The 24710-nt window shown below is 39.0% G+C and overlaps 1 protein-coding gene across 3 annotated transcripts in view; it reads left to right on the top strand.

Moving 5' to 3' along the window:
- ZFAND3 (zinc finger AN1-type containing 3) overlaps positions 1 to 23322 on the top strand; it is a 131831-nt gene extending 108509 nt beyond the window's left edge. For 2 of the 3 annotated variants that reach the window (XM_088161288.1, XM_088161289.1), the window contains 2 exons: positions 5616 to 5786; positions 22473 to 22866. In XM_088161288.1, coding sequence (XP_088017414.1) covers positions 5616 to 5786; positions 22473 to 22627 — 326 coding nt within the window. In that variant the 3' untranslated portion in view covers positions 22628 to 22866. Of the gene's footprint in view, positions 1 to 5615; positions 5787 to 22472 lie in introns of all 3 variants that reach the window. The other variant, XM_088161287.1, reaches the window with a different exon arrangement.
- The last annotated feature ends 1388 nt before the right edge of the window (positions 23323 to 24710 follow it).

Below are 24710 nucleotides of genomic sequence, written 5' to 3'. Positions count from 1 at the left end.
CTCCCCACTCAGAACAGAGTCACCTAGAGCAGGCTGGGGCCTGTGTCCAGTCAGGTTTTGAGTACCTTCAAGGATGGACCTTCCAGAAACCCACCTGGGCAAGTTGTGCCAGTGTCAGGTCTCCCCTATAGTAAGAAAGCATTTTCCTATCTGCAAGTGGAATGCTACCCAAACTGTACATATGGTCATGCCCTCACACTTGTCTGTTTTCCTGAAATCATAATAATTAACACTCATTCAGTCACACACATACATGTATGTGTATATCCTCCTTTCTAGCAACACATGTCATTTGTGCCAGCTAAGTTCCTTTTTTTGTTTTTTGTTCTTTTTGAGGGTTTGTTTGGGTTCTTTTTTTTTAATTAATCCAACACTTCCAGTTGTAATGGAATCCTTTTTCTTAGTTATATTGCAAAGGGGGAAGGAGAATTTTTCTGTTAAGAGTTTGAAGCACATCAGTAATGTTTCACATTTGGAACATCTTGCAGCAATTCTTCCTCTTACTTGTCTCAAACAGCTAGGCTGAAAGTTGTGGGGAGTTTTTATTGGTTGTTTTTACTCATTAGAGCTGGAAACAACTACTGTTGCATGGTTGTGGTGATGGATGAGAAATAATAACTTATGTAATGCAACTTATAGGAGTTATTTATAGTCTCCAGTGTGATTTAATGGAGAGCCTCCTGAGGCAAAGAAGCAACTGATGGGATGTGAGTTCTATAGAGACTGCTCCCATGTGGTCTCTCTATTCCACATTGTTTAGGGACATTGAGTTTTAGTGCAGTTTCTTTTAAACTCTATGGAGGGGAAAAAAATAAATCGGTGAAATAATAATGCTAAGGGCTCTGCAGTGATACTAGAAAAGAGATTGTGTGGTTAAATATTACCGAAGGGCTTATATAAGATATTTTTGACATATCTGTCTGTAGTGTTTAAAAAAAACTGAGGTGAATTCACAAAAGAAATACATTTCTTATGAGTGTGAGTGCTTGCAAAGAGGTGCACAGCCTTGAGATGCAGTCACAATTGTGTGAGAAGACAAGATAAGATGTTCATTTCAATTAAATATCAGAGTTTCAGAATTATGTTTTCCACAGCCCTGTACAGCAATAGGGAGGGACTGAGGCGGTCACAGTTGTCAGACTTGGCTTATGAGGTGTTAATCTTGAATTTCTGTTTTTGCATTAACAGTCAACAAGCAAAAGGGGTTTGGAACAACTATGTTAATTTTAGATTCATTTGAACAAGAGAGATTATTTTAAATGATGATTCTGGTAAATGTGATAGGGAAGATTTGTTTAGAGGCAGTTTTCTCCAGATGAAATTTTTAATGCATAATCAACATGCCAGGCAGTTAAGTAATCCCTCATCTCAGAACAGAATAATGAATTAAAAAAAAAAAAAAAACAAACAGCTAGAAATTGGCAACAAGCTATTGCTCAAATTTTAGTTAATTTATGTTACATAGTTATTGTCTGCAGCTATGCAGGTTTCTCCATGGACCGAGGTTTTAACAGCTTAAGCTACTTCGAAAATAGTTTCAGGGGAGATGGCAGTAATGTTTGAGTGTTCATTAAAGACTGCTTGTTCTGGTGTTTGCACAGCTGAGATCATAAATGCCAGTCTGTGTGATAGGTTCTTTATGATAAGAAAAAAAACTGAGTGCCTCAAAAACTGTCATGAAACTGGAGATTAAACAGATTCATCTTCTTGAAAAAAGCAGTAGCAGAGGAGACATCCTCTTTTTCTTGCTATTTTCCCAGCTCTTCCATCCTTCCCCTTTCTCAGTTAATTTTTGTGAGTCCAGGTCTCTGTTGGGCCTAGAGCATCTCACCCTCCCCGCAAATGCCTTGGAGGAGCCATCATGAGTGTAACTGAAGCCATCTGCATGCAGCCTGCAAACTCCTTCAAGGATGGAGAGTAAGGAAGTGGAATTCAGCTCAGGCACCTTTTTTTTTTTTTTTTTAATTTTGAGGGGAGAACATGAGTAATGAAGATGAGAACAGTGACAGTGAGGAGCAAATGTGAGTCTCTGTCCATGACATAATAGTTTTAAGAACACTGCTCTGCTTGTTGATTCCAGACAAGCCTTCAGTTTCAGCCTTGCCTAACTGAACTTCTCTGTCCTCTCATTTCAAATGGGAGTTTGATACACAATTAAAAGGATCTCCACCATCAGATACCAGCTAGAAGAATCTTTGTTTCTTAACTCAGAATCAAAATTGCAGTGGGAGTGTGTCAGTGGCAGTTACTCTGCTGAGCCATTTCTTCCTGAAATTTTGGGGATTTCTCATCCTTGTTGTTCATTTTTACAGAGAAGTTTTATGATTTTTGACATCTGTGAGTAAAAGAAGTATATTCTGGTTTCTCTCTCAGACTGTGTTGGTTTAGGTGCAATACTAAAATGCAAGTTGAGCATGGAAAATGCTTCTCAAAGCAAAGGAAGAAGTAACTGTTGTTGAATGAACCAACTGAGAAAAGCCACTGTCAGTCACTGGCTGAGAGAATCCTCTTCTCTGTAGCCTTTTTTTGGTTGTTTAAAGGTTCATACTGGGAATTTACTCTTGATTCTAGTTGCACCACTTCAGCCTGTGTTCCTAGGGTTTTTTTTCAGTTACCCCAGGTAATAAAGCTATATATAACAGTTTCATTTTGCTATCAGATCTTTAAGGTTGCAAGATTCCAGGTGCTGGAAGATGTATTTTGTGTCCTGTATTGCATGTGTCTGTATCACGAGAAGCAATGTGATCTGGGAGAAATGCATGCAGAACTGACTCTAAAAGGTCTAATTTCTGCTCTGTGCTTTCTCCTTGCTTGTTGTATTTGCCCATGGGGAGATGGAAGTGTGTATGCTGTGGGTCTGGTTTGTGATGAGTATTAGCTTGGACTCCTGTGTTCAAGGCCCTGGGCAATCAGTGATCAGAGAGATGATGCTGTCCCTGAGAGCCAGGGTTTACCTCAGTGCTGAGTTTTAGTTTATGGCAGAAAGGTACACATTATAAAAAATGAGGTATCTGTAATTTCTCTGATAATGACCAACTGATGTTAATATTCAGTTAGTCATTACCAATTAACAGAAAGTGTATGATTACGTATTTTTATTTGTTAGACTACTGGACTGACTTGAGGTAGCTATTTTTCTCATTAAGGCATATGATTTCATTAAGTCATTAGAGACTGGTTGAATCACCCCATGAATCCCTTATTTGGACTTCAGGATCAGCAGACCATTATGGTTTTCATCAGCATAATTTGGAATACCAAATTGGCTTCTGAGAACTACCAGAATGGCTTAGATTTCCAGAAGCAAAGATGTGTGGGAGGCAGATGTTCCATAATGGCAGTGTATCTGTTTCTTTGAGTAGTGAATAAACTGCAAATTATGTAGATTTCCATCTGGGGTAGCAAGGTGGGCTGGAGCAGGTTTCACTGAATGCTGAGTCAGCCAGGACAGAATCTGGAATCTTCCTGTTGGAGGGGGTGTCCTTATGCACTCAAGGCTAGCCTGCTGCTCTAGGCACTCTGAAAACAAGTGTCCATGGGACAGGACTGTTGGCCTTGGAGTATGAGTTGGGATCTCCGTTCAGGGAGTCAGGCAGTCTGTTCAGAGGTTCTTTCCCTTGAACTGTTTTCTCCAGAGATTTTAGACAGGACTGGTTGTTCCATAGTTATATTAATGCATTATGCACTACTTTCTTTTCCTTGCCAAGGCTCCTGCACAGCCAAGCTTGCAGAGGTGGAGTGCATTATGTACTGAATGTTAGTTTAGGCCTAATATATGTATTTTGTAAGGTGTAAATTGTAATCTGTGACACTGATCAAAAAGGTGGCTGTCTTGAGGCACACATCAGATAAAATCATTGCAGCTTAATAAAAACTTATCACCTGTATGCAGTGCAGAAAGCAATTCACTCTTCTATGAAATGTGAGATATAGAGGCTTTATACTTGTTGTAAAGCCAGGCACATTTTCAGCATATCTCGAGAACAGTATGACAGAAATAAAGTAGGCCCCAGTGAGGCAAGGTGTGTATTTGTAATGGCTGTAACAGTGGGGTGCAACAACTGGAAAAACACTGTGACACAAGGGCTGAAACACAGGTAAGAAATGTGAATTAATCTGTATTGCATGTGAGGAACCAGGAGAAGTCAACAGAGCATCCCCAAAGGGAGAAGCTACCAGGTGTTCCAAGTCTGACTCCTTTAGGTGTTTGCTCAGGTGAAGTCATGATGTTGATAAGCAGTGGCTCAGGTAAGATAGCTGACATAACAAGGTTATGGACAGTGTTGTATCCATGGCAGTTACCTTTTCCTCCCTAATCCAGGACAGCACAAAGCAGATACAGGCAATGGAATCTTAGAATAATGGTACAGACATGTTCAATAGGTTACCATCCTGCCAAAAAGATAGATTTAGCCTGTTATTTGTTGGATTAATGTTGGTTCAAAAGGGATTTAACTCAGCTAATGGGCTTTTTTTTTCCTTGCTCACCATCATGCAATAGAATACTGACTGATTGCAGTAATGTCTTTCAGCAGCTCCTTGCAGCAGTACAACAAATAATTTAATTTTTAGTACAGTTGGGATTAGATTTATTTGCAGTTCTTTTTACAGAGAAGTACAGCACTGATTTTCCTGTGTACAGATCTGAGAAAGGAAAATGTCTTTTCTGACCTGACTTGGATTGCAGAGGAGCAGATCCCCTGAAATGTCGTGTCTCTGACATGCCACAAAAACAAGGCTTGGGCATCTCACAGTTCAGTCAGTAATGGGCATTCTGTGTGCTACTCTAGAACTCCTGTCAGTACACTCTCCACTGTAAAAAAACAAAAAAAGAAAGACTGAAAAAAAAAGGGCACTATGCTACCTGAAGTAAGACTGTTGTAAACTTTTACTTCTAAAGGCTTTCCACACACCATTTTCTTACAAGCTGGAATTTATGAAGTTATTAATGCAAATAGTATTCTGACTAATACTTTAGAAATGGCTGAGCATTTGAAATTTATAGGATGTATGTACAGATCATGCTTATTTTGTTTGGGGTTGTATTGTTGGCGTACGCTAATTTACATTTAAATTGTTATCCATGTGGAAAGAGGGGGAAGCACGGTATGGTGCTTTCATGTACTGCCTTCAGTCATGGGAGATACAATTTACATGCTGTGCTTGAAAAATCCCCCTCCTGCCCAGGGAGGAAATAGGTCAAACCTGTGCTCAGGTGTTCTTCATCACTTCAGTCAGTTTGTGTGGGGACACTGAAGGCAGCACACAGGAGAAAATAAATGAGATGACAGATGAAGCCTGCAATTGTTTAGGATGGTGTGTGCTCTACGTGTATCTCTGTATGACCCAGCCAAGGCTGGAAGGAAGCTAATCAGTTCATTTTATATTCAGTATTGACAGCAGGAGGGGTTCTTATAGGGAACAAAGATAATTTGTCCTTTACTTGATGTTCATTTTGGTTGTTAAGAAAACATGCATATGCAATAGAGTGGGAGGTATCACACTGCTAGGTGGTGACCCCAGCTGAAAGCAATATACCTTCAATCTGCCTGAAGGGTTGCCTCAGTGAGGAGATGCTAATACTTTTCCTAAAATATTTGTTGTGAATACAACAGATTCACAGTCGGAGAGTGAGGCTTCTCCTGTGAAACGGCCACGGCTACTGGATGACAGTAATGACAGGCCTGAAGAAACCAGTCGATCCAAACAGAAGAGTAGACGTCGATGCTTCCAGTGCCAAACAAAACTGGAACTAGTACAGCAGGAACTGGGATCATGTCGCTGTGGTGAGTACTGTTTGTCAGTAGTGTCCAGCTTTCAATTGCAACCGTGCTCAGATCTGTGTCACGCATGGAAATACACAGAACACTTGTGTTTTTCACCTTGCAAAGATGCTTTAAACAGAAGCTACAGCTTCCACTGGCAGCAAAAAGTTATAATTAGTTCCTAATTTCCCCTTCAAAACTTCGGCCTTGATGTACTGCCTTGTCTCAAGAGATGCGAGATATTAATGAATATAGCTTCAGAAGTCCCTGTAAGGCAGGAAGGGCATCATACCCATTTGACAGGAGAAGAAGCACAGAACACATCAATAAATATGCAAAGATAAGAAGGTTTCTATAGGGTGTAAAGGAACATAGGTCAGTATCTGCTTCTGGATGTTATAGTTACATTAATACTAAAAGCTAAAATCCAAAAACCCCCTCTAACTGAAAATATTTTCATTGTCACATTTAGTTTGTGGGGGGAAGACTGTTCATCATACACTTAAAATCGTCTAACTTGGCTTTTCCAAAGCTGATGACACTGTTCAGGTAGTTGAATTGAGGATGATAATCCCATGCAGACAGCTAATTTGGGGTTTCATATTAAATGCAAATAATCTTTCTGAAACAATAATTAACGTGACTAGATTCCAAAGGAGAGTCTCCTTCATGGAACAATTGTGTTCTTAACTGGTTTAAATGCGCTTGTTAGACCCAGTGATAATGCATTTCGTAGTTTTACCTGCTAATTATTTTTTCATATAGTCATGTATTGAAGGTTGCATTGAACTCTCTGACAGTGCTTGTATTGATACATTTGGAGAAGTTTGTTTCAATTACGCCAATGTGTTTCTGGCAGGGGATAATTTCCAAGGGATCTGCACATTTCACAGGTGCAATTGACCTGTGAAATATAAAACCTTGTGTTAAAACCATTTTAAAAATCTTGTGTTAAAACCATTTTCTGGAGAGAAGGCATGTCCTGAGCAGCAGTGTGGTGAGGAAGGGTGTAGCTAAAGCAGCTACAAAGACAGTTAATCCTATGCTAAATACCAAATGCCGGGTGAAGAGAAGTGACAAAAAGCTGCAAAGATTTCGTGCTATGCTTTGTCCTTCCTCTTCTTTGTGTCTGTCTTCAGGCTGTAGAGATTACTGTTGTGTTGGGCTCTTTTGGACATGAGATAGGCTTTGTTTCGATATTGGATCACTGGCACAGAACTAATATACATTATCTGTGAAGCCACCAAACATGAAATCAAAAGCTATAATGTTGAAATTCTTGTTATGGAAATCACGTGTCAGGATACTTTGAAGTGTCTGGCAACATTTTTATCAAACTGAAGAAATCCAGGGCTATCAATGACACATTTTGGTCTGGCTCTTTCAGCTCAGCATGGTGGAGGCAGGAATTTCTGCTCTCGGTCTGCTCTTGTCAGGTATACAACAACTCAGGCTGCTCACGGGTACCTGACTGAAATAGCAGAATGGTCCATAAGATTGGGAGCAAGAGAGTTTGAATTTCAGGGTGGATTGAATAAATGATTACTTATGTAACATCATTAATCTTCCCTGCATTCTGCAATACTGGAGCTATGTAAGAGCAATTAAGTTGAAAGCAACTTTTAAAAAGCCCTTTTCTTGGTCAGTAGTGCTTTTAAAATTACGAAATAAGACCTGCCTTTTTTTTCCTGTAAACTGGATTACAGATATATTTGGTTGGTTCCTCTTAAGTTTTCATGAAGTATTTTCATAATTCAATACTATTGCAATATAAATGTTGTAGGAATTATTCTTTAATTTTCTTCTACTGGATATATATAGCTTTATGGAAATATTTCTGTTAAAGTTCATAAAATGTGTTAATAAAACATGAATGTGAAAAAAGTTCTGAATTCCTCAGCAGTAAGTGAGGAGATGAAAATTTGCATTCCTGTATTACATCCTATACAGTTTATAGTTTGTATTATAAACATTTCTATTCCATACTTTTAATGAGAAAATAGAAGGCAGGAGTCTTTCCATGTGTACAACAAGGCTGAAAAAACTTGAGATCTTTGGTTTCTCTGCAGTTAAAATGTTACATTAATACTGTGTGCAGTAAGGGTGTGTTACCTGTGCTCTGATGTGATGTGACTGTGGGCATACCCTATGCCACTTACATTTAGGAGTCAGTAATAAAAGCAAGCAAAATGCTGCCACTGAGCAACACAGGACACCTCAGCTTCCCATCACCCAAACTGCTTTACCAATAATCGGCAACATGTGGCTCTGGTCAGTTTTAAAGATGCTGCCTGAGAAACCATTCTTGCTAGCTTGCCCTGCTGTCTGTAAAATTAGGTTGCTTTAGGTCATGAATGACAAGCCCATTCAAAAACCCTGGGAGGAAGTGATGGAAATGCAGTAAAACAAATCTGTAAAATTCTCATTTGTTTAAAAAATTTCCTCAATCTGCACATGAGTGGGTTATCCTTCTCTGTCCTAATGTGAAGCACAGGTGTGTGGTCAGGTGGACGAGAATCAACCAGTGTAAAATAAGCATGTACACTCTTCAAATGTAATGGTCAACAGAGAACATTGTTTGATCTGAGCTTTGAACAACTGCTGTTAAATTCTTGGTGTCTTAATCCTGAATTGAAGCAATGGGAAAAAATCGGGAAAACCCCTCCCAGTTTTAAACAGTAAGAGAAAAACTGATATCAAGATCAATAAAAAGGCAGACACTATCTTCAGAATGACAAATGTATAGGTTTGCTTGGATGGAAGGAAAAAGGATTTAAAGCATAAAAATGTTGATCCAAAGCTGTGTCTGAAACAGTCTTGTTAAAATCCAAATTAACTCTATCCACAGACCAACAATTTAATTGTTTTCAGTTGCACATCTTCTTGTCCTAACGCTAAAAGTACTGGAAATCATCTTACTTTTTGATGATTTGTTCAGGTGAATCCTCCAGTGAGATTTTTAGTGAGACATAGTGGAAAGGAAAATACATACATACTGAACAGTGTTTTAATGTAGACATATCTGCAAATACTGATCCACTGAACTGGGACTTGTCCAACAAGGCACAGCTTTTTTGGAAAGGAGACAGAGAGAGTGACTGGTGCTTTACACTGGCTCAGAGGTCTTTGGGAGGCTGCTGTATTAGCTCTCTTGTAAGCCCTATCCAGAGAGAGGTGATGCTGCTGAGCTCATTCCCTTGACACTACATGGAATTTTAGACAGATTTGACAGTGCTGCAGGGCTTTGCTGTGAAGAACAACAATTCACTACTGAGAAGGGAGTTCCAGCAATTCAAACACAACATTTTTCAGATGTAGAAAGATTTGTTTGTTTTCATACACACATATTCTCAAGATCTTTTTTTTTTTTTTATTCTTCTTCCGCTCTGTTCAAGTTATTAACTGCTGACAAGAAATTCACATCTCATAAATAATGCTTAAGAGCCATTGCTATATAAATTGAATGTGTTATGAATTGTGATGGGCCTTTTTGTAGCATTCTACGCCTGGAGCAGGAAGAACAGAGGATGTCATTTTCATTAATTTCTAATGAGGTGCCAATTAAAGCTAAGGAAGGAACTCAGAAGGGAAGAGTCACAGAGCTCCCCTGAATCCTGTGCCCTGGGGCTGTCAAACGAGTGTGCTGCCAAGTCTCCTCTGAAAGTTCCAGTAAATTACAAACTCATCCAGAGCACACACAAGACAAATTCAGCTTCCCTTTGATCTTCAAAAGAGCAATTTGTAAGACGAGTTCTGAGCCTTTTCACACAGCAAACTGGCAGAAGTGATAGGAATTGTTAATTGCTGATGCACTTTGCAGGCTCCAGCGAGAAAGAGAAATTTTGAAATGAATTCTCATTTTGAGCTTCTGACAGGATAATCTTTATATCAAAACCACTAAAACAAAATCAGCTTCCTGTGCACTGTTTGTAGGTGACAGAGTAGGCAAGTCCTGCAGACCGCAGTGCTCTCTAGTTTGGGCTGGATGGACCTTCCAATAGTTTAGTGTCTTACAATGGGTAATGCTTCTATAGAAATAATTTTTATTTAATACTAGATCTAGGAGTCAGTTTTATCATGAGAGAATTGTAGGAATCATATTTTTCAAGTTACACTCTTACAGCATTTCTGCAAGGATCCTGAAATCAGCTGCCTGTGATCCTTGATCTGAAAAGGAAGTCCTTGTCTCAGTGGTGTCATAACTGGGTGGTTACCAGGGACTTGCTTCAAAACTAGGGGCAGTGAATGTGTGAGTGGAAGTAGCTATAAAGCACTGAGTTCTGGAAATGTATTGTAAAAAAGGCAGGTTGATTAGTTGCAAATTACACTATAAATTTCTAGGCCTGCTCCTAATTGCTTGATGTATACTGCTACTAAATAAAGTTGTGTATGGTTTTAAAAAACACTGAGCTGTAAACTTTTAATCTACAGAAATTATTTGCACAGAAAGCAAAACTTAATTTTATGGAAGAGGCTTACAGTTTTACAGTAAAAAGTAGTTCTGGTACCACTAGGTCAGCATGCAGAAGTCTGCAATGATCTTGTTGTTGGAATGGCATGAGAAATATGAGGATATTCTAGATAATCAGTAAAGGAATTTTACATTTGTCATATTAGATCAACTTCTAGCCCGCAGTTAAAGAAAAATTAGTGTAGTGTGCCAGCTCTGCAGCAGCTTTTTGTGGAAGGGTTTGGTGTTTGTAGCCACATCCTTATGGTGTGTCTGTACCTCAGACTCCACCTGCCTCTTGGCAGTCAGTAGGGTGGCTGAGATAATGGGCCCTGCAAAGCAAGCCAGGCTGTGGCTTCCAGTAGCAGTGCCGTTTGTTTGTGTGCTTCTCAGGTAGGAATCGTAATGGTTTTCATGTTCTTGGGCCAGAGGAGATACTTAAGAGGATGAGAAGATGCTGAAACCTTCCAGCTTGATGACACTTAAAAAATAATTGTTCAGTCAAACACTTGCTAGCCATATTTCTTGCCTGTGTGGACAAGAAAGCTTTTCTTGGAATTTTACTGGTCTAGGTAATGTCGTAAGAAACTACAATTTCCTGGAATGCATCTGACCTAACAGCTGTGCACTCGCTGCTTCTCTTGGGGGAGGCTGCTGTGAGCACTAACCTCAAGCAGAATGTGGTGGTTTGTAATTTTAATTTGTGAGATGTTGGCAAGTACTGATGTTTGTCTGCTTTTTGATTGGAAGGGATGCAGTTCACAAGTGACCTCTACAGTAGTAAGACTGAGCCAGGAAACACGAGTCAAACTTTGCAGCTCAGCCAGAGAGCCACCTCGGGGTGCTGAGCACCTGGAATTGAGGGTGGAGCACATGCCCACCACAGACTGTTCCTTTAAAAGGGCATTTCCTTCCTAGTTACTGTGCTTATTTTTCATCCCTGTTTTTAGTTTAGTTCTGTATGAATCTATAATAATCTGTTGAAATTATTTTCTTGGTGTTAAAGCTGGTTGATTTTGTTTTGGTCTAACCACAAAGATAAGAGGGAGAGAAAAACAGATTCCTGTCAAGCACTAGAAGAAACAAAATACATCCACACAGCAGAGACTACCTATTTTACAGATGAAATGGCTGCAAGTCTCACTGTCAGTGAGTAATCAAAAAAGTAGAAGAAAAGCAGCTGCGGATTCATAACTTGGATAACAAGTTATTCTTGCTGGTCCATAAACACAGGAGATGAAGCACTTGTTTGGATTGTGCCAGGATAAACTTGGAGTGATTTGATTTACTCAGTTAATTTAGAAATAATGTTCAGGAAGACAGGAAATAAAGAAACACATTTGAACAGATAAGCTGCTTCATCTTTATACAAAGTTGTCAAGCATGTATTGAAACTAATATTTCTCTTAAAATTTGGTAAAATATTAAATCATAGTTCCATTTCCATGGAACCCTTTTCTGTGGAAGAGAATTTGTAATGGTGCTGGCTAAATTCACTTTCTAGATGGATAAGGTTTATCTGGTACAAACTGAAATGGCTTCAGGGCATGATTATGTCATGGTGTAACAGATGTACTTCCATTGATTAAGATGAAATATGCACAGTGCTTCTGGAGAATATGAGTCAGCCAGTTCAGTAAGAAGTATTAAAATAAATCTTATTAAGGACTGGTTATGTACTACAGTTCTGGCAAGTCTTACTGTCAGCCTGGAAGATGTACCACATTCAGCTGTCTTGTGTTGGCTGTTCTCCTAAGGGAGTTGCTCCCAGAATAGTTCTTTTGCTTCAGCCATTTCAGCTATGAACAGCATTTTGCCTTATATTGCTGCAAGTATTTTAAAAATACCCAAAACCCCACAAAGTCTATTGAAGTTTGAATTTGAACTCGGGGGGGGTTGTTTTGCTGTATTTTATGAAGATGTTATTCCAAGATTCCAGTTTAATTGATGGGGAATAGGAGCTGTTAACTAATGTTGGTCTTTCTGACTATGTATTCTGAAAGTACTGGAAATGAAGTAGTAGTTGATTAATTGGTGCATCATAGATTCCAAGTGTAGGACCCAGAAAAATGCTTTAGTGTCTAGGTTTTGGAAAAGCTGTCCATACCTTTAAAAGTGTTAATGGAGTTCATGAAACACTGTTTGAAGAGGCTCCAGTGTATTTCTCCAGTTTGTTCAATTAACGTGGGTTTCTTACAGAATGTGCTGATTTTGATTTCTTCCCTTGTGCTACCAAAAGTTTGGCAATGTTGATTTAGTAATGTGTATTGAGCCTGTTCCTTACCTTTCTGCAATCAGTCCATGTAATTGAAACAGGCTGCTCATCTCTTAAGTCCCCAAATTGTCCTTAAGTAAAACAAGTTAGAGTGTTCCTTCTAGAAACAAAAAGTGGTTTTATTTTTGACATTACTGATGTGGCAAGTCCTCAGTATATAACCTTCTGGGGGTTTTCAAATGGAAACTGCAGTACTGGGTGAAATATCAGCATTTTGTAGGTGTGCCTACATTAAGAGACATTAAGTCTCTTCTTCCCTACGTACCTGCATTGTGGTTACAGAAGAAAGATGCAATTTTTAATTATCTTGTATGCGCAAGAGAAACATGGTTTAGTGAACTTGAACATAAAAATCTAAGACTACTTATATCTCTTCCAGTACCTTTAGGGAAGTATTTGCTCTGTCTCTGAGTGATTTTTTTCTTGTGACAAAAGGACAGGCAAGTCCCCCTAAAAGTGATTCAAACATGTTTGTCCATATGTTAACAAACATCTGTGCATAGAAGTATTGATTCTACTTGTGTTTGATATTTGAAGTAGACACAGAAGGCCCAAAAATATGCCATAATTATCTGATGAATCCTGAAGGAACGTTGCCAGCTAGTTAACTGACCATGAGGTGAGGCGTAGGTAGGGAGGAATATGAATTTTGCTGATGAAAGTCTAAATTATTCACAGGAAAAAGTGGGGAAAGAACATAGCCACAACTTCTGCATCAGAACTGGGAGGAGAAAAAGGATATTGGAAGGAATTATCTAAATTTGCTTGAAAAGCCAGGATTCTTTCCAGGAGCTAGGGTATTTTTCCCCACCAAACTAAATAAATAAAATCTTATTAGAGGAAGATACCACCTGTGGCCCTAAATTACATAATTCAGTTATGAGAAGGTGTTAAAGATAGGTACTGAAACTTGAGACTACTTGATGTGGATGTTCTAAGGAAATGGCATTAAGATCAGTTTTCACAAGAGTAAAAAGAATAATATTAGTCTGTGTCAGGGCCTTTTAGTATTAAGTATAACTGGCCTTGGAGGAAGGTTTCAAGATCTGAAAAACTATCAGTGGATATTATAATCACTTTTGAGTATTCAATAAGTTTTTAAAAGTAATATATTTATTTACTGTATCTTTATATGTATTGAAATGCAAATGCTTACAGAGTTGTTCAGAGCTGTTAAACATGCCTGAGTTGCTCAAAGTTTTTTAAGTTACAGACATAAGTCGTGTATGAGGGTCCTGCCATCTTCTGAAGAAGCAGGAGCCAGGAATGTTTTGTAAGTCTACACCAAAAGAAAAAAAAAAGGGGAAGAGTGGAAGTATACATTGCTCTAAGCATTTGTTTTCCTTTGGTATAAATGAGGCTTCTGAATGGAGCTCTCTTTTCCTGTGAGTAGAAGGAGAATTACCCTTGACATAGATTGCAAGAGGCTACAGTAACAGAAGACTTTCATGGAGCAGAAGGTGTAATCTAAGAGATCCTAGACATAAGGTATAAATAGGGAATGAAGATAAAACACATTTTATTTAGGTTTAAAAGAAGTAGAGCTGCTTTTCTCTTGTTTGGCCAGCAAGCCTAGCTGCTATCAGACTAGATCACTATGATGCAACTTCTGGGAAGCTACTGAAACCTAGGGCATAAATTGTACAAGTCATGAAATATACTGAAAGTCAAACCTGGAACCGTATTCAGCATGTGATGAAGTCAAAATACATGCAGGATCCAGGAGAACTGTTAGAATTAATGCAACTCATACTGTCTGTTAGTACAGATCCTTTCATTATTCATTCCAGTTCTTTATTAGTAGCCTTATCTTTCGTGCATTTTCATTGGGCTAAACAAAATTACACACATACATTATTGAATCACCAGATATTGCTTGCTATTTTAATTAACTTTCTGGGTACACTTCAGCTTTTAATTAAATCCTCAGCTTCTGGGAGAAGTGTATTAGCTCAGGTGGGCTGGGTGTAGAGAATTCTAGAAGTATTAAAGCTCATGCAGCTCTTTTTAAAGTGTTAAATACTGCAGAAGTCCCTGGTCTGACCTTAGAAGAACTGTCATCCACCCCCCATTTCTCAGGACACTTTAATTAAGGTTTCACACCACTCAAATCTAGAGAGTCTACACTGCTCAAATATGTTGAATAGGAAACAAATAGCTTTTGATAAGCTGGTATAACCCATGGAAGATGTAATTTTATAGCAGCACTAACATTTGTGATAGTGTAACCTGTTAGTATGAGTTATCTCTATTGCATTAGCTGCCTTGGACACTCAGAGGCTTTTTGGCATCATTCTGCTTTTTTACCGTCCATTCTGTTAGTTGGATTAATTTTCCCACATACTACAAGATACAACCTTGTGAAACTAGGAATGATTTGGGAGGTGCAGTATTATTTCAGTGTGTTCTTGATCATACAAATGGGGCAATGAATATTCCTTTTACAAGTGTAGGAGTGATACAAATTCCTCTTGAATACATCATTGCAAAATCACACAATTATTCAAATAAGGAAACTTTTCATCTACCTGAAGTCTAAACTTTTAATTTTGAACCTTGCTTTTCCTCTCCTTAAAGTAAGTTGATTGCTGATGTTCACTATTGGATACCTCTCTTGATGCTCTAAGCTATTGGGAGCAAAATATTCTCCAAATAATTCTCTTGTTACAGTTTGACCAATTTTGGTTGTTTGGGTTTTTTTCCTGCCTTTACAGTTCAACAATCACACAAGCCTTTGGCGAAAAATGTTTCTTCTAGTTATATCAACGCATTATATGACAAATCAAAATGCTAATTTCTGGGAAGTTGCATCCTTTATCACAGATGAACTGGGACCAGAGCCTAGTTCTGCAGAGATTTCACAAGAGTGGTAACCCAGCAGTTGTGGTGGTTGGAGAGTAAGCTTGTGGTGTCACAGCTGCTGCTTGTGTCTGACAGCTGTGGGTGAAAGCTGAGACCAAACACCAGGGACAGTGTATGAGGTCAGAAGGGAAGCTACAGATGCCAGTGTCACCGCTGTGTAAGTCAGTGACCTCTGAGGTATGAAGCAGTTCAGAAGGGAGTATTGATTGCATGGTGTATCTGTTGGAGTAGTCCTGGACCTGAATTGCTCTCATAGTCTGTCCCCAACAGCTAATAGCCTTAACTTACAAATCTGTAGTGGGTGAAGAAGTTGTGATACGGAAGAGTTTACTTTCAAATGCATGAGTTCTGTACAGCAAAAAAAAAAAAAACTGGTCCAAATCAAATGATTTAACTGCTGTCTTCTTCTGGTACATGACAGAACTGAGACACAATCCTGACTCAGATCTGCGGTACTCAGTCAGACCTGACCCATAGCAAACATTTTTTAATGGCAGCTTACTATTACTAAGTAGATGTGCTGTATTTATGACTTTGATTCGTTAGGGATTCTTTGAAATTCAGAAATAATTTCCTGAAAAACTCAGTTGTGTTCCTCAACATTTTCCCTACTTCTCTGGGGTTAGTGTTCACTACAGCAAAAGTAAGAATCAAGTCTAGAGTGGTGCCATATCTTAATTTTTCCCACTCCAAATACAATGTCTTCAAAGAAACAGGAGGGAACTTTGAGTTGTTCTTCTTAGTCCCAATGAAAAGGTATAGAATAGTGTCTTGAGTAGAACCTCCTTAAGAATTGTTGATCAAAAAATTCCCCTAAAAATCACCACATCTTCTGTCCTCAAGTGATAGAAATTCTCTGTTCAAAATTTGTGTCACATTTAACATAGGAAAAAATAGTTTGACATTTTTCTGTGCAAGTAGCCAGATAAATAGGAAAGTGTATTTGAAATTAGTACGAATTGGGATAAAATGTAGTTTGTTTGCAGGGTCTCCACAGTGCCAAACTTCATCTCTTGTGTGCTCCCTAAAACAGCTTCCCAGGTTTATGATCTTAAAGAAAATAGACAGAAAACAACTTTGAAACACAGATTATACGTGACCAAACCTGGAAATACAAAGTCTTTTCCTTGCAGTTGAAAAAAATTCTTGCAGAATCTTTAACCATACCTGTCCAGTGGCTGTTACAGTATTATGTCCTCTCTCTTTTGTATACAACTTCTTTCATTCACTTCTTGGGCAGTCCTTTCCACAAATGCTTTGTCTGTCCTTAATGCTGATACATACACATTGCTTTACCCTCTTTATGGCAGAAAGCAAAATAGCGGAAGAAGGGAAAAAAATTCTTTGTTCCCTTCTTTTCTCCTAAGCATAAAACCAGTAGTAGAAATACAAAATGAATCTGTAGGATCTCATGAGCACTCTTATGTAGCACCAGAGGTATCACAGAACTCTGTGTTTCCAGCATGAAACCTGAGATTATTGCTGGCTGAGAGCAGGATGGAAGTCCCAGGGTCCCATCCAGTCCCAGGGACAGATTGGCAGAGTAAAAGGAACATCCTAAGGTGTCTTTACATCAACTCTTTCCTTTTCCTCTCTTTGATTCAGCTATTGATCATTTTGGTAGTCATAAGTAAGTGTCAACAATCTGTATGAAAACGAAAATACTGAAAACTAAGTTGCAGTGAATTGATATTTAGAGACTTGTACCTTTGAGCACCTAGAGGTTAACATTCCCCATCCACTCAGTTTGGAGTGGAAATGATAGAAAGGACTGCCTGAATTTTTCAGAGTTTTAAAAATATATCTCTCTGGTTAAAAAGCTTCATCATACTGTGGCTTGCTCCCCTTTCCCCCTGGAAGTGAATTACAAGATTCTCAAGTTATTCTGAGGCACTTATCACTTAATCAAAGTCCATGACAACTTGCAAAGCTAGGAAAGAGAAATAGAAGAGTTTAGTTCACTTATTTCCGAAACCTCATTGTTTAACTTGGTGGGATTCGGTTTGGTTTTATAGAAAATGTCAGTAAAACTGAAATTTCCTTGAGTTGTGTAATGAAGGTTGACAATGCTAGTACAGAGCATTCCCACAGAGGAGAGAGGAAAGATAATTAGAGTATATACAAGAATGGAGCTGTCTAAAAGAGAATAATACCAGATACCAGCAGACTAGAGTATATTTATATTGCCTAATGCAGTGCATGCAAGCTGCACTGGGAGCTTTGCCTGGCTGGACTATAGCACACATTCCTGACCTCCTGGTACCACGTGTTCCTGCTAAACAACCTCCAGAACACAGGGAAACAAGCTGGATCATACTGCTGTTCTCAGGTACTCAAGCCTTTAGGATCTTGCTTTGTGTCTTGGTAGCTATTTGTTCTACTCTTCCATTCATTTCTTACCTATTTCATGTCTTTAAAAAACCAAAAAATATTTCCTTCGCACACTTACTTTCAGTTTTATGGTTAGTATAATTTGTAACACGTGAAATCATCTTTCCAGTTGGAAAGGGCTGGGGGGGAGATGCAAAAATGTTATTTTGGGGGTGAACTGTGTGCAGTTGTTCTGAACAGTGCTGCAGAGCATGAGCTGATCTCTGCTAGCTCATCTGCCTGGTTTGGCTGTGATGTGTGATAGCCTGCAGGTATGTTTATTGTTTAAAGAGATGTTAAAATCTGTTCTTGCACAGAAATTTGCTTGTAGACTCAACACAATACCTTGTTAGGTAATACACCTTTGGTGTAGTTAGTCTACTTCTAACCTTAGACAGTTTACTTCTAGCCTTTGGTAGAGAATTTTTCCAGCATCTTCAGCTCTTAAGTCACAAGGTTTTTTTAAATTCTGTTTGAACATCTTTTGATTAGAATTTCAAATTTGCGAGAGAAATAAATATCTTGTGAAGAATGTGAAGAAGCCAAAGCACACAGCACGAAATTCTGCACAGGATTATGCCTGTGTCGTTACTAGGACTACTTTTGAATAGGCTTTTTATGGGGCTCTATACAAACACAGGTTGTTTATTAAATAAAATTTGGAAATGGTGTAAGCTGCAAGTTCTGAACTTCTGCCTGTTGACTTGGGAATGAAAATTATGAATACTGATCCTAGTAGGCAGGCAAGAGGATTTTTAAGTATCAGAAGCTCAGGGGCTTATGGTAATGTTGACTTCACTTTCTTTTACTTACCAGTGGGAGTTTCTTTGAATGTATCAAAAGGGGTCACTGTAGTATAGAAGGCTAAACCTTCAGAGCAGTTGGTGCCTGCAGTGAAAGCATAAATGTCTAGAGTGAACAATTAAGATGACTGATGGTACTTAGTAATGAAGGGCTTTGCCTTTCCATATCAGCAGTGATACTTGAATGGCTCAACTTTCAGAAACTCAGAAATGTACCAAAGCTCTTGAGTGTAGCAATGAAGAAAAGGCAATTGTGTTTCATTACCCATACACAGCATACTGTAGGTCTGTGATACTCTCTGGTGTGGAATATGGAAGCCTGTTTTGTTTTCTGTTCTCTCCAATATCGCTTTCCCATCAGGTTCCTCAGGCATGATGAACGCAGCTTCATAGCTGCTGGTGTGCAGTCTTGGGCTTCCTTTGAGTGACTCCTCTGTAAGACAGGGATGGTGCTCTGCTTTATGGCTTTAGCCATTTTTACTCTGGCAATGAAATGGAAGTGAATTTTTTAGGATGTACTGTGAGGAAGTTTCTGTGGTGCTCAGAGGAGCTCAAATGTTTTGTTCCAAGATGTTTGCATTAGAGACCTGAGGAGCAGGTGATTCATAGTTTACTTCTAACATCAGAAAACAATTGCAGTGCTGTGAGATGTATTATTACATTTACTAGATTGAAATCTTCTGTGCTGGAAGTCTGGCATATTTTAGGTTGATGACTTGGGCAAATGAACTTTAGCTGGTAGATGGATTCCCTCTTGGAATGCTCTTTCCACTAGTACAAAAGTTATTTATTTTGTCTCTTAGCTATAGTGTGCTAAAAGAAGCATTTCTGCAGTAAATTCCCTTAAGAGACACAACCTGTATTTGATGTCATCCCATAATGAACTTAACAGCATATACACTGCAGGAGTTCATTTATCTTACTTACTTTATAGCCATAAAACCAGAGTTCTCAGGAGAAAAGGTTTCACCTCTAAATATGGATTGGCATTAAGGATCAAAATACAGATAGATCTATTGGCCTTCTGGCCCAGCACACAAAAGTTAATAATGGAACTGCTGTAAAATCTGATGGCCTTCATGTGATATCAGGCAGTTGTGTACATGCAGACCACAGAATGTCCCTTCTGATTTTCAAACCACTGAAGAAGCAGGGAGTGAATACAGCAGTAATAACTTAATTGAATATATCCACTCTGAACTACTATCACTCAATTAGTTGCTGAATAACAGTGTTTTAAAGGCCTTTAAATTTTAAATAAAACCTACAAAAATACAAGTTCCAATCTTTAAAGCATTTGTAGCAGTGAGGCTAAAGATCTGAATTCTCTTCTTGGAAATGGAGCTTCCAGGAGATCTGCATTGCTAATTCAACCAGAATATGCCCCCTTCCATAAATCAGCCAATATATGCAGAACTATTTTCGTAACATTCAAAATGAGCTTGGGTATTCTTTCATTAGCTACTATCTGTTCTAATTAGCAGTACATATTTAAATATATATATATACATATATTAATAACAGGTTTAGATAATTTAGTTGCTGAAATTAGACATACTATTCCCATACTCTGGAAAAAATGAAAATCAGCTGCATTCTTTTGTAGACATTTATTGAAACTTTGTTCAAGAATGCATAAAAAATCCTTTATGAACAGAAAAAAATAAATAATGTGTCATGTGGAATAAATATAGCTTACAGTACAGATCTTCCTGTGTGAAAACAGGTGCTCTATAAAGAAATATAAGGTGTTCAAAAATGAAACCAAGAACAGGCAAAGCACTGGATAGATTGTATTGGGGTTGGCAGGGTAGAAAGGAACATCATGAAGCTGGGCTGGTCTGCACGAGGCTTTGTGGAAGAGGAAGAGATGGGGTAATTGAAAGGTCACGTTCAAAAATGATAACTCATATGGCATATGTACTTCCTTACTGGATTAATAGAATTGTCAAAGGGTCTTGGTGAAGCAGTGCAGAAGATTGTATACATTTTCAAGATCTCTTCTCAGTAACATTAGGTGGCATTTTTACATATGCTTATTAAATATTTGGAAAGTATCTGTAAAACTGCCAGGATTTAAAACCAGCTTTTATTTAGAAGGGAATGAGACACCTCCTGCCCATTCCATATCTTCAGGGTGTCTTGCATCTGCTTCTTAGACATACATTGCAGATAAGATGATAAACTTGATTTTTGAGCTCATTCAGTAAGGTATTTATGATTCTTGTACCTGAAGTGGACATTGGTTCAGCAATTTGAAATCTTATTTCAAGAAATAAGGGAAGCCTTCAGACCCTGCTTTCTGTGAGAGAGAACCGAGTGAAGTGCCTGTTCAGTATTGGCACTATAGTCCAGGGATATTTTCATTTTAGCAATCAGACCTTGAATTTTTGGCACCTTGGGAAAAATATTTGTCACATTTGAGTGTGGTATGACCCAGATTGAGATTGAAGTGGAGGCAGTGATCAAGGGTGAGATACATATCAGTTCAATCTGCACGTTTCCGTCCATATTTCTGAATTGTACATGCCAATACAGAAAACTTGTCTTTTTGGCTTTGTTCCTAGAACTGGGTTTCAAAGCCAGTCACAGATAATAGGCTTGTTTTTTCATAGCCTGGTGCTACTGAAACAAAGCAAAGATAAATCAATATTTCTTCACTTTTTACAAATTATTCCATGTATGACACTTTTTCCCTCTCTGTTTTCTTAACAATCACTCTAATATAAAGGTAGCATGTTGTTCTCTCCTGCAATTGATGTTTCATAGTCCAGGAACTTAAATTACTTTACACACATATTCTCATATATATGCACAAAACACTCTCCCAATCATTCACTCTCTCATTTTCATCCTTTTCCATCTCTCAAATATCATAATTTTGTGAGTTTAATATATTTTGAGCATTTGAGGAGCAGCAGTAATGTAAAGCATTCAAGAAAGAGGCAGAGTGTTATTCTTTGCACCATCAGGCAGGAAGAATATCCCAGCACAGGCAATATGATATGAACCATACTTGGTTTCAAATACAGCAGACTGGTGAGCCCTGTAACTGTGTGACTTTTCCATCCCATAGCATCTTCATGCTACTTAGTGCTATTTAACATTCATTTTGGAGGTGGGAAATTTGAGGCAGTTTCTTTACTGTTACAAAGTGTTAGGGACAAAAGAAGAAAAAAGCTGATTTCCTTTTTTGACTAGAAAGTGGTGGCTGTGGCAGATGCTCTCCTCACCTGCAGGGAAAAGTATTGGCATGTTTCTAAGTCATGTGCTCCCTGGAAAGCTGAGTAACATCGAGGAGCTTTAGACAGAGACAATAACCTCATCTTCTCAGCTACAGAGCGAAGTGATGTGGCATGACGTCCCTGTGTCAAATGCCTGTTCCCCCTGTGGTTAGTGTCAGAATGGCTCATGGGGAGAAGCTTCTGAAGACTGGGACAGTGAAGGAGCAGTGAACTCTCCTGCCATCACTGCCAGCGCTGGCAGTGAGGAGGAAGAAAGGTGCTTAAATTTAACAGTTCTGACTTGAAAATCTGCTTAGGAGCTCACCCTAGAGTCCCATAGGCATGAATTTCAGAAATGACAACACAGTCCATTTAAAAGTAGGAAAGATTTCAGTGAAGTTGCTTATAACCCAAAAACATTAGCTTTGTTCCTATGTAGACGTATACATAGCCTAGATGATTTTGCAGGTTTCCTGTGTAAGATGAGAGGATGGCAAAAAACCTCGCAAATCTCGTGTGACTTGAGCTTTGGTACTGTGTTGATAAATTCTCAACAAAATGCAGTAAATGATCAAATATTCTTTACCCTGTAAGAAAATAAGTGAAAGCTTTAAACTGGCATTAAGTTTTTGAGAACTGAGTAGTCCTCCAGTAGGCAGGGTTCAGGTGAGATGCCAGCTCTGTAAGCAGTCCCTAACCGTGTCTCCTGTCTCCCTCTGGCAGGTTACGTGTTCTGCATGTTGCACCGCCTGCCCGAACAGCACGACTGCACGTTCGACCACATGGGCCGCGGGCGTGAGGAGGCCATCATGAAAATGGTGAAACTGGATCGGAAAGTAGGGAGATCTTGCCAACGCATTGGCGAAGGATGCTCCTGAGTGCAAGACTGCAACCAAATGCTGTTCTCTTAGTTCACTAATGTTAGCCTTATTTAGGACAAAGTCAGCCAGACACCTTGTACTAGGCAAGTTTCAGACTACAGCCAATCAGTTTCCTTTCTTTAGCCAACCGTCCTGGTACTGTAGTTTAGGGATTGATGGTGGTTGAAATTGATCTCTGGCTGGTTACTAAGGTGCCTGCTAGCCACCGTATAAAAATAAAACATGAAGAAATATTATTTTTGAGTATGGCTAGTGGATTTAAACAAAGCAAGAAAAATCCAAAGGCTTCTGTTATTGCTGGAGTCACTCTAAAAGCCTTATGCTGGAAACATTCCAGCTGCAGAGTTAAAACAAATAGTTGTATAGAAGCTGGTGTAAAAGTTTGCTATGCACATGGCTTTCTGACAAACTGTTTAATGTGCAGCCTTTCACCTCTTCACTGCTACTGAATCCTGAGGAGGTGAAATACTACTTGGAGCAGCAACTGTAGCTGCTTAAGCCCAGAAGACCTGACTGGTCACTCGTGCCTTCATCGCGTGTGGCTTTTGAGTTAGGCAGTGTCACCAGCATCAGGGATTCTGTTGGGGTAGGAAACACCTTTCTGGTTCTTCCCAGGAAGCCAAAAAGAAAGGGGGGCAGAGATTCTTATGAAAAATTTTTATATGTATCTTACTATAAAGAACCTATCAGGGCTTTTTTTTTTTCTTCTTTTTTTCTTTCTTCTCTGTTAAATTATGATCTCTCTTTAAAGCCAACTCCATCCTGGAGCAGTAAATGGTGCATAACTTTTTACATGGCATCCACAGAGATTCTACGTGTTATGTGAACAGATTCCACATACCTTGAGCAGTGCAGCCATTCCCACTGGCCGAAACCTGATTGGCTCTTGTTTGCCTTTTGCTAAGTGCAGGTATCTGATAATTGATCAAATAAGGCTAATTCACAGCACAGTAGCCATGGCTGGATTCTACAGACTGACTTTCTGTAGCTAGACTTACATATTGGGGAAAAAAAGGACATTTTGTAGCAAACGGAATTCAGTAACAGTATTGGGGAACAACCTGTAAAACAAACACCCTTTGTCAGAATGAGTTCGTGTTCCTCACCTTCAGAGTGTCAATGAGATAATCAAAGGGGCTCCACCAGCCCTCCTTCTATGCAGCTGAACGCGCCCACATGAAAATCCCTGCCCGCAAAGTGAGTATAGCAAGTGGATGTGAAAAGCATAACCTGGATAGAACGTTCTGGATCTGGTTAGAGCCGTGGTTCTGTTACGGTGTGTCACGCTGAGCTGAGCCGAACCGCACCAGCTTTGCCACTTTGGAAACATAAAAGCAAACATCATAACCGGGCTGTCTCCTGCTGCACACAGGGCTTATGCAGGTAAAAATGATTCGTGCCGATGTCGCCCAGCTTAATCCTGAACGAGTTTAACTTCTCAGTCGATCAGTGAGTTATTAACAAGTGGGTAAATCTGTAAGAAAATCTGAGGGATGGATCGACTTTGTCTCATCTTCAAATCCTGGGCAGATCTGAAATACTGGGGGTGAAGTAACCTGTCACTTGGAAAACCCCAGCTTGTATGACTCATCCTCCATTCTACTTGTTACAGGTAATTAACACCTTATAGGCCAAATTATACTGTTACTTTGGTAGCCAGTTAGGAACATTTAACAATGAAACAACTAATTAATAAAAGAATACACACATATATATATATACACATATATATATATATGTCTCTCCACACACACACGCAGCATCTGACTGTATTAGCATTAACCATGAAGCAAATCAGAAATGTCCCATCATTATAAATGCAAGCTGTCTGGAAGACAAGCTGCTTTTTTTTTTTTCCTTGTTCTTATTCAAGAATATGAACCAGCAGCAAAAACTTCTGTAATGGGCTGCATTTTCAGGAATTGGTCCTGGTGAGAGGGACTGTCCAAGGATATTATTTACATTTGCCGTGAAGAGTTTAAAAAAACCTGGATTTTGGCGGCTGCTGTGATAAGCACTTTCTTTTCCTACAAAATCCTATCCTAGCATTTGATGGGCATTCTGATTGATACACAAGACT

Source organism: Sturnus vulgaris, chromosome 3, assembly GCF_052056855.1.
Source record: "Sturnus vulgaris isolate bStuVul1 chromosome 3, bStuVul1.hap1, whole genome shotgun sequence".
Taxonomy (NCBI): Eukaryota; Metazoa; Chordata; class Aves; order Passeriformes; family Sturnidae; genus Sturnus; species Sturnus vulgaris.
The sequence above is the reverse complement of the archived record's forward strand: the minus strand, read 5'-3'. Positions and strand labels throughout refer to the sequence as shown.